The following is a 10,931-nucleotide window of genomic DNA, read 5'->3' as shown; positions in this document are numbered from 1 at the left end:
CCCCTTTGACCTCAATATTATTTCAATGCTGTTTGACATGGCGGTTAGTATTCTTAACACAATCCAGACCTAAGTCTTAAGACGACTGTCGTTTTAGGGATTGGCGGGGAGGGGGGGGGGGGGGGTTATTACAGTGATGGCTAGGCACTTATGCATGTGGAAGTATGTCTCTTATTTTCCTTCTTTTTTTTATTAATAATCGAACTTGATAATTGCACAGTATTAATGACCTCATCTAACATGTTGAGCATCATGAACTTCACAAGAGCAACCTCGACATTAAACTTATGTCCCTGAATGACACTCACTCAGCATGACACAGCACTCTCCTTTCCACTGTGTGTTTGTGTGTGTGTCTGTATGTGTGTGTGTGTGTGTGTGTGTGTGTGTGTGTGTGTGTGTGTGTGTGTGTGTGTGTGTATGTGTGTCTGTGTCTGTGCGTGTGCATGTGCGTGTGTGTGTGTGTGTGTTTGTGTGCGCACGCATGTTTGTATGGCATGCTACATTCAGTCACATCCAGCTCATGTTGAGCTTTGAGTAATGGGCCCTTTTCAATCAAACTATTCCAGGGTTTTCGGGTCAGAGAAAAATAGCATTCTTCTTGCCTTGTGAGAGTGTGTTTGGATACGAACATGTAGTCAATGAAACAATGTTTACTGTGTGAAACAAAGAGAAACTCAACTGCAGAATGATCTGAGCATGCTCCCTTGTGGCACGATGTTACTTTTGACTGACCCCGGATATCCGGCTACAGGGTTTGATTGAATAGGTCTGTGTGGGCTTGGACTGAAAGCTTGTCTCTGTTTTGACACTGAATCCCCTTTAAATTCACCATTCCCATAACTGGGAATAAACAGAAATGGCTGTGTTTTTGCTGCTGACCATCTTTTGCCAACTGAAACATTTGAAGGTGGAAGCATTGCCCAATTAACACATTTATGTGCTTTCTTACACTTATAACTTTTCAAAGTATTACTGTCATTGACTTATTATATGACACTGTCGCTAAAAACCTTAACACACAAATGTTACTGTGTATTAACTATGTAAGGAAGTTGTTCACTCTGCTAGTTAGCGTAGCATACTGCTACTTGAGCTATTTGATCTTTGAATCATGACTTGAATCATACTGTAGGTATTTTTATAAGTTTAGCAGAAAATTTAAGAAAATATTAAATAATTATCACTTTGGATGTACTGAATATATACTGAATGTATGAATGTACAATCTTATGAAATAGACCTACTAATGTATTTTAGCCACAAATTGTTTATGTCTTTCACAATTATTCTACGCCTGTAAACAAATTATTCTTTGTTTTTTGTTTTTTTTATCATTTCTATGTATTGTATCATTTTCCTTACATGTTATAAGTTGCCTCATGGGAAATTATGGGCGGGTGTAAATGCCTGTAAAGCAAATGTTAACGGTTGACTACATTTACTGCAAGTGCAACTTATTCCCTTGGGTGAATGTTGAGTTCTTGTTGTTTTTTTCTTGCAGCTATTGTGTAACATTGCGTTTTGATAGTTTTATCTAAATCCGACCTTCATGATCAACGATCTGTTGATACTGGCTCTTAACATGAAGTATAAAGACGCAGTTTGTCGTCATCATAGATCGTTGTTGTGATATCTGCTTCCTAAAGCTAGATATGATATTTCCTGCAGAATAACACAGTATTTAAGTAATTACTACTCTAAACCACTGGTGGTCGCTATTTCTTTTCTTATCTCAATATTTCTGAGCTACTAAGATTGAACAAGTTCTTAAAACGGGCTGGTAACTTTCCTACCAGGGTGTTTTTTTTTCTTTTTTTTTACATAACAAGACTTTTCTCAAATTGACCAGATATTGTTTTTTGTTGTTGTTGTTGTTTTATTTGTTTACTTGTAAGTGTTCCTATGCATCAGGTGAATTCTGCTCTGCAAGAACAATCATTCCAGAGATAAGCGATATATAAGATTGTATACTTCATCATATACTTTGATCACTCTTCTTCTCCTAGGCTGAGACGAGAAAAATAAGCTCCTTTTTAGACGACAATTTATTCCAAGAGCTCTCTCATTCATCACGATGAGATGAGTCTACAGCACTGTCTGCAGGGTTTTCAGTGTTCTTGTGAAACTGCTGAAAAAGGACATGTGACTATCTAAAAGGACATGTGACTATCTAAAAGGACATATGACTATCTAAAAGGACATGTGACTATCTAAAAGGACATATGACTATCCATAAGGACTTTTACGACTATCCCTGGGATTTAGTTTGTCATGTTAGTGAGTCCTGTCATGGCCCAGTCTGCACCTGTGACTTGAGTGTTTGCAGGAAATGAAACCTAACTGAAAATAGAGATTACAACTTTTGATCTCTCTCTCTCTCTCTCTCTCTCTCTCTCTCTCTCTCTTTCTCTCTCTGTCTCTCTCTCTGCCCTACCCCCCCCCCCTCTCTCTCTCTCTGCCCTACCCCCCCCTCTTTCTGAGGACTTCCTCTACTCCAAACAGAACCCCCATCACCAATGAACTGCATATTAAGGCCAGAGATCTCTCCGTAGATCAGTGGCTAAGGCTTCTCTAGACCGTTCACACTCGATACGACCCCGTTGAAAAAGTGCTATACTATCCATACTCGCTCTCCATTCTACCATTATTTGTATTGCTCCATGTCTATCCTGATGCTGCTACTGTATAAATACTGTCTGTGCTTTGTCCACACGATGTCACATCCCTCTACCTGGAGAAAGCATTCCTATATCCTCTCTGGTTGGTGGTTGGCGGTACAATAAAAAGTGAATGATTAACAGAAAGACTTTTAGTCTGGAATATGTTCTCTCTTTCCCTGTCCCTGTCCCCCCCCGTGCGCCCTACGACAGACTCACTGCTCCATCATTGGACTTTTGACACAAAGGAAATGAAAAGTCACCTTAATAGCCTTTACTGTATCAGGAGCTATTTCATTTTATGGCAGAATTTTCTATTCTATTTAAAAGATAAAGCCCTTCCTTTCAACTTTTTTTTTATTTTTTTTTATCAGTAATTGCTTTTTACCTTAATGTTCCTGAGGTATTTTGAGGAATGGAATAAATCATACATAATAAGATTTCTATATCAAACTGTCATTTTCTTGCCTTAATTTGCGATAAGGCTTTTGTTTATCAGCTGAAGCAGGTTCTCATATACTTGGCTGTTTTAATTTCGTATCGCAAAACCCGCCGGTGCAAAGCATTGCTGAATTGCATTACAGCAGGATTTGCTGAGTCAGACGATTCTGTTGCTGCAAACACGCCTTGACCTTTTACATAAACATGTCATGCACGTGTGTGTGTGTGTGTGTGTGCGTGTGCCAGCCTGCTTGTGTGACGTCACCTAGAAGAACTTATCTAGGTCCTATAGCACTAGGTTGTTATAAGTAGATTGAAATATATTTGTGTATCTGACTTTTACCTTTCCTATTATACAGAATCTCTGCATTAAAGGTTCATCTGTTAAATATATACTGTACCTAACGCTCGCTTTGTAGTTGTCACCATGGATTTACAGTATGTATGTGTATGTGCATTAATGCCATTTAAAACTATGTTGTGATTAAATCTGTGTTCCTCCTTAAGAGGAACTAATGTATTTGAGTCGTGGACTTTGACCATTCCATATGATGATCTCAAGGGAGGCTGGTGGATGTAGAAATCGGAGGTTACCATTCCATGCTTTACAGTGAGCCTGGCCTCGGATTTCTACCTCCAACAGCCTCCCCTGTATGATTGAGTTCTGATAGTGTACTGATGTTAGTATACATTTTTACAGAAAGGTCTGTCTGGTTGCATTGTATATTCAACACCCAAATGTCAACCCTCCATATATGACGGGGAGGGAAATGCCAACGTGTTCTCCCCCTATGTGTGTTGTGTCAACGTCTACATGTCCTGGACAATTACAAATACTGTTCTGTGGATATTCAACACATTGACCGTTCCCATAGTGTTTTTACTGAAGATTTCTCCTTTATCAAGGCATTAATCCACAAACGTGTAGGAAATGGCTGATTGTTGCACAGCAGTCAATAGTGCCAATGCTAAAATGTATGGATTATGATGTGGTGTCATAAATGTTGGATGTGACTTTCTTGCCATTTCAATTTACTTTGAAATATGTCAAATGTAACTTGTTAAAACTGTTAGACCGATAGTAAATAATACGCACGACAACAGAAGGGGACAGGACACACAATTAATTATTATGGAAAATTAGCTTTATTGTACATGTAAATGTCATTTCCCAAATGTACACTTTGTATAATAATTCTGGAAACAAAACAAAAAAACATTCTGAGGAACATACAAAGACCATGCACAAAATAAAATGTGAAAATAACTGAATGTATGATAGTATTTGGCACCCTCTGTCTGCGATTGTGGAAACGTATCGGATAACGAAACGTCATAATAACGAAAACATGTCATTGGTTGCGCCGGCCTGTTCACCAGGTTTAGCTCAGACATACTCACTGAAGCTGCTGAAGGGAAAACAAACCGTTTCTGAAACCCAAAAATACCATACGACCGTAATGACGTAGGGAAAAAAAGAAAAAAAAGAAAAATTAAAAAGAAGAATTTAAGGAAATTCTCTTCCGAGACATGAAAATGGAAAGGCTTATTTACAACGTTGTAAACTAAGATAATTTGAAAAACATCGTTTTTTTAAAGTTTTTTTAAGAAAAACATAAACCAAAGCATTGATAAAAAGTTGCCATTTCTGAAGCAATTTACATACAGCACATGCTCTTCACATTTCCCAAATCAGCATATCAGCAAGGCTATATACTGAGTGCAACTTTATGAAGCAACATTGTAAATCTCAAACAGAGCTTTCTCACTTTGAGGGGACGTTGTTCACATAGCAGCCTAGCCATACCATAACAACCTGGACATATTTGCTTGCATTGGCCAGCCCTATTAGTTTACACATGCATAATGCACTGTAATGAGTCGCGCAAAATAATGGCTTGTAAAGTGTTTTCACAGAAAAGGACTTCAGATTTTTCTCAACTACCAAGCTTTATTTTGTCAATTCTTCAGAAATGAGGAAAAAAAATAACGAAAAAAAAAAAACGCCCAATCAACCATTAGGAGGAATTACAGCTGCCTCAAGTGTTGTATTTCCAGTTATTGTTATCCAAAATCAATACTTAGGATACAAACATTTCACAGAGTAATAAAAAAAACAACACTATATTGAACCGTTCTATTATCGTTCCTCTAAACAAATTCTACTCTTAAATTGTTATAAAGATCCCCAGTTGAACTCACCAACACTCCTTCTCAATTGACACCACCAGATTACACAACAGACCAATCAGGTCTTCCCTTCATCGGCCCAAATCAATGGACCAATCAAACGTCTACAAAACTACTGTACACGGCTAAAAAAATCAAATGATAAGAATGTTTACACAGAATTTCAGCGTACATCTGTTATTGCAAAAATACAACTTAATAAAAAAAATCCCATTCCACCAGATCCTCAAGGCAGTTTCCTGTCCTAAATTACATACTGCATACCATTAGCTTTGAAGAGGTATTTCTACGCCCCCGCGGGGTACAAGAAGTGCTGTCTCTCCCCAGATGCAAACGACGTGCTGCGCGCAGGGCCGCCAACCACTAGGGGGCCCACCCCGAGTAGACATTTTTCTCGCTTAGGGCCCCATAAAAGATTGGGCCGGCACTGGGTACAAGGGCACATGGGGTATACTGTGGAGATGGCTGAGGGGTGGGAGACTAGGGAGACCTGGGCTACGTTCACTAGGCTCAAAACTTTTTAGTCCCATTTCGCTGAATGTTAAAAAGGCCATGGCAATAACTGTCATTCCCATTTGAACACAAACATTTGGAGATGGTGAACGTCGCCCTGGGTGGGGGATACTAGCAGGGACTCCTTTCACAGTGTTTCTAACCTTAAAAGTGGTCCAAAACTCCCAGCTAACGAATACTGCACAGGTACATTCCGCCATAGTGCATCATAGGCCAGCTAAGGCTAAGCTATATATCCGATTAGCCATCCAAACATAGACATGCACATCCTCAACTTATCTACCGGTACTTGGCCAAAACAGAGTGATCAAATAATGAAGAAAAGCCCGGAGTTCGAATCTGTTCGATGCTCCTGAGTTAAAGCAGGAAGATTCTGTGTGCCGGCTTCTCTTCGTCATTAGGCTACACAGGATTGTCCCACCACTCTGTTAAGCCCAGGCCCTGCTCCCAGGCCCACCCTGACCTCTCTGGGGGAGGCAGATATGCAAACACCTGGCCTAAGACCGAGGTGTTAATGCTTCCGGCCGGTCTGGTGCCTATGCATTCCTCCCAACGACCATGACACCAAGGCTGACCCTGGGGTCTTGGTACTCTTCTCTTTGCGTGCCAAGGCCACTTACACACTGCAGGAGTCTCTCTAGTATAGAAATATAACTATAGAATTCTACGTTCTCCAGGATTGTACTGCGGAGGGGGGGACTACATGGTTAGGGAGAGTTAAACAAGATAGTTCTCCAGAAAATAATTGTTTTAAGTCACAATGTAATACTCAAGATCACGCCTTACTAACAATTCCAAGCTTTAGTAAAAAAAAAAAGAAGAAAAAATTACAATACTGCATGTTAGCTGCACATGGTGTAACTATGTTGCAGGTTGATTTAATATTGCATGTGTGTACAGGAGAACGAGGAAAGAAAAGGTGTATGCATGTTTGAATGTCTTGCATTGTACAGTGTGATCCAATGGGAGAGTTATACAGCCACCATTGTTTCTCCATAGTTTACACAGCTATGTACTGTAGCTAGTGAACTAGCTATCCAGCTAGCATCACGTGACAGTTCACACTGTTGCTATAGAGCTCTGTTACCCTGTACTCACAGTTGCCTAGTAACAATGCTTGCATCTCATAATGTCAGTTGAATATAGCCATAGCAATTATCACAGTTTCAGGGGAGGCTGGTGAAGGTAGAAATCAGAGGACGGGCTCATTGTAATGCATGGAACGGAATGAGGAACGGTATCAAACACAAATGCGTCTGATACCATTCCTTATTCCATGACAATGGGCCCGTCTTTCCGATTTCTACCTCCGCCAGCCTCCCCTGCGACAGTTCACTCCGGTGCTTCTTCCCCTCCCTCCAAAACACCAGACAGCATGATTCATATGAACATACAGAGCTGTGTTCACATCCACACAGCCGTCCACAAATAGACTTGTGCTTTGTGTAACCCATGTGTACACAACGCTGTGCTTTAGTCCAGTAGAATGGATCCCCCAGGTTACAATCATTCCGGACGCAAACTCTACTTGAGCACAGAGAGAGACACCAGACGTACATACGCACTGATACGACTTGCAAAAAAAATCACAACAAATCAATAATAACGTTGCGCTCCGAAAAATGTCAAAACAAACAAACAAACAAACAACATGAAAACGAAAAAAAAATAAAAAAAAGTTGGACCATCGATTCCCATGTTGCTCAATAACAATACGGACATTCTTTTTCATCGCCGTACCAAAAAAAAAAAGAAAGAAAAAAGGGCTGAACAGTTTTTCATTTCAAAGAGCGTAACAGCAAAGAAAAAAACAAAACAATATAGGGTAATAATGTGCATACTGTTGAAGGAAGGCTATTGCTTAGCCTCGGGAGCTTCACATTCAAACCACTGTATGGAAAAATGCCTACATTATGGTTCACAATGTAAACGCAAAGAGATGTGGATTCTCTTGAAGGTCACCGCGAGGAGAAAAGACCAGAAGGTCAACGAAAGAAAAGTAGTGTGTGATATATATGTTTTTTTTTTTTTTTAACGCTTTAAGTGCGTTTTAGTCTGAGACACACCAAGATATGCAGCACAGGTATTGTACACATGAACAGATTCAGATTCATCAACAGAGCGAACCGTCCACCTTTTTAAAAACAAAAAGAAGAATCCACAAATATCCTTCTCTTATTCATTGTAAAACCGATATAAAATAAAAATAAAAATAAGGAAAACCGTGAACTTAAAATTTTAAAAGTATATGGGGGCCAAAGGTGAGTTTTCGAGAGAACCAAGCAGCACGGTCGCTATGCTATGCAGTTCTCAGATGCATGAACCTCTCGTTCTCATTCCGATATTCTCAGACATCTTCAGTAAAAAAAGTAGCATCTCAATATCTCTATATATAAATCTCTTATACATAAACTTTCCATCCCCCTCCTCCACTCCCCATCCCATCCCATTGTATTTCACACCTACTCCGCTCCTGATCCCTTTATAAGGGAACTCCCTTAGTTGAAACACACACAAAAGAACTCAAGCCTGGTTCGCCTGGGTTCTCCTTCTCTCCTCCGGTTCCTCCTCCGCGATGCTACTCTTCCTCCTCCTCCTCCTCCTCTTCGTCATCGTCCTCGTCGTGGCAGTGTGTGATCTCCAGGGGGGTCTGGGGGAACAGGTTGGGGGGTTTGATCTCGCTGACGGAGCGGGTCAGCTGACTCCTCTTGCAGTCCAGGACCTTACACTCGGTGCAGTGGCGGTTGCGTGTGGCCAGCGGTGACTCCATGTCCGTGTCCACGTGGGTGTGCTCCACCGTCGACTCGTGGGGCATCTGGAGAGGAGAGGGAGGGGGAGGGAGAGAGAGAGAGAGAGAGAGGGGGGGAGGGGTGGGGGTAAGGTTAGAAACTAATAGGCAACTTAAGATTAAACCCTAAATCAACCTCTAGCCATTACCCCTGCCCCATAAACAACCTGAGAAGACTGATAAAAACATTTGATATTTGTACAAAAATAAGAGAAATAATAAAAAAGAAATAATGAAAATGACATCCAGCCAATCAGAGGGCTAGGGGTTGATTTGGGCTAGGGGTTGATTTGGGCTAGGGGTTGATTTGGGCTAGGGGTTGATTTGGGCTAGGGGTTGATTTGGGCTAGGGGTTGATTTGGGCTAGGGGTTGATTTGGGCTAAGGGCTTGATTTGGGCTAGGTGTTGGTTTGGTCTAGGGGTTGATTTGGGCTAGGGACCAGGGGGGTTGTTGGGGGGGGGGGGAGGGGGGGTTAGAGGTTGATTTTCCAGACACTCACCAGTACGTGAGCGGCTCTGAAGAGGTAGCTGAAGGGGTAGTAGAGCAGGTTGATGAAGGACGCGGCGTACAGGTCAGCGTAGCGCATCACCTGAGAGGCAAACAGAGTCTGTCTGGAGCCGCTGCGGAACAGGCTGCCCATCATCCCGTAGCACATGTCCATGTCGTGGGTCACTTTCTGTTGAAGGACAAGGACACGCTGGGTTCACAAACTACATTCAGACACAATTATGTTTACCAGAAGACAACATCTTAATGAAATACTGTTGAAAGGTATTTCCTCTAGGGGAGAGATCGATGGGAGATCTATGATCTATTTTGGTGAGGTGAATGATGATTCCTGATTATCGAAACATTGAAACAAGTGTATTCATTTCAGCATCGAAGCCAATATCAGGGTTCTTAGAAGAAAAATGTTTTGGGATATGAATGAGGGACTGCTCAAGTGAGTTCACTCTTAAACTCACTGAACACTTTATTAGGAACACCTGTACACCTTCTCATGGTGGAGGAACACCTGTACACCTTCTCATGGTGGAGGTGGTGTAATGGTGTGGGGAATGTTTTCTTGGCACACTTTGGGCCTGTTAATACCAATCAATCATCGCTTGAATGCCATAGCCTATGTGAGTATTGTTGCTGACCATGTGCATCCCTTCATGGCCACAATTTACCCTTCTAATGGCTACTTCCAGCATGACAATGCACCATGTCACAAAGCAAAAGTCGTCTCAAACTGGTTTTGTGAACATGACAATGAGTTCAAGTGTTCTTCAGTGGCCTTCCCAGTCACCCGATCTGAATCCAATAGAACACTTTTGGGGTGTGGTAGAACGGGAGATTCACAGCTTGAAAGTGCACCTGAAAGATCTGCAGGAATTGCGTCATGCAATCATGTCATCACGGACCAGAATCTCAAAGGAATGTTTCCAACATCTTGTGGAATCAATGCCACAAAGAATTGAGGCTGTTTTGAGAGCAAAAGGAGGCCCTACCCAGTATTAGTATAGTGTTCTGAATAAAGAGCAAAGGGAGGCCCTACCCAGTATTAATAGTGTTCCTAATAAAGTGTTTAATGAGTGTATGACTTATTTTATTTTTAGACAAAAAAAATATGTATTTCTCTAGACTGTAAGTGCTCTGGGGCCATGTGTGAATATGCTGTTTCCGTTGCTATGGAGACATGTGTATAAAGTCTGCACCTTGACCCTTCTCTGTATCGCGCTGATGTCAGGTCTCTCATTACTGCTGCTGTCCAGGTGCCTGGAGAGGTAGAGAGAGAGGGAGAGAGAGAGAGAGGGAGTGGGAGAGAGAGAGATAGGGAGAGGGAGAGGTAGAGAGAGAGAGAGAGAGGGAGTGAGGGAGAGAGGGAGAGAGAGCGAGAGAGGGGTGGGGGGAGGGTCACAAGATAAATTGAGAGTAAGTCAAAAAAAGGACAGAGAGAGGGAAACGGACAGAGAGAGCCTGATAAGTTGAGAGTGAGGGATAGACGGAGCCAAAGGGACAGAAAGGACAGTGTCATCAGGGTGATAAAGAGAGAGGGAGCGTCGGGGAGAGATAAGGGCTTCAGACAGTTTATAAATAGTCATCTGTGAACCCAGTTATCATCCAGGCTACTGAGGCCAACGCTTTAGACTTTGGCTCGTTGGCACACATATACACACAGGCACACAGGCAGGCATGCACATGCACATACACGCACACACGCACACGCACACGGCTAAGCAGGGCAGGCCAGGTGCTGGGGTAGCCTCGACAGAGAGAGACAGAGAGAGAGAGAGAGAGAGAAAGGGGGGGGAGAGAAAGAGAGAAGGAGAAGTGGGGTGATGGGGCCATACTC

The 10,931-nt window shown here is 42.0% G+C and overlaps 1 protein-coding gene across 1 annotated transcript in view; it reads right to left on the bottom strand.

Annotated features, from left to right (window-relative positions):
• Positions 1–4,712: 4,712 nt before the first annotated feature.
• Positions 4,713–10,931, bottom strand: part of LOC310821466 (cytosolic purine 5'-nucleotidase-like) — a gene marked incomplete at its 5' end in the record, with an annotated part of 9,861 nt that continues 3,642 nt past the window's right edge. The window contains 3 exons of the mRNA XM_083693508.1: positions 4,713–8,619; positions 9,093–9,269; positions 10,294–10,354. Of these exons, the coding sequence (XP_083549634.1) occupies positions 8,383–8,619; positions 9,093–9,269; positions 10,294–10,354 (475 nt within the window). The 3' untranslated portion in view covers positions 4,713–8,382. The remainder of the gene's footprint in view (positions 8,620–9,092; positions 9,270–10,293; positions 10,355–10,931) is intronic.

The sequence above is a fragment of the Argentina silus genome, assembly GCF_951799395.1.
Source record: "Argentina silus genome assembly, chromosome: 22".
Taxonomy (NCBI): domain Eukaryota; kingdom Metazoa; phylum Chordata; class Actinopteri; order Argentiniformes; family Argentinidae; genus Argentina; species Argentina silus.
This window is presented reverse-complemented; position numbering and strand designations above follow the sequence as displayed.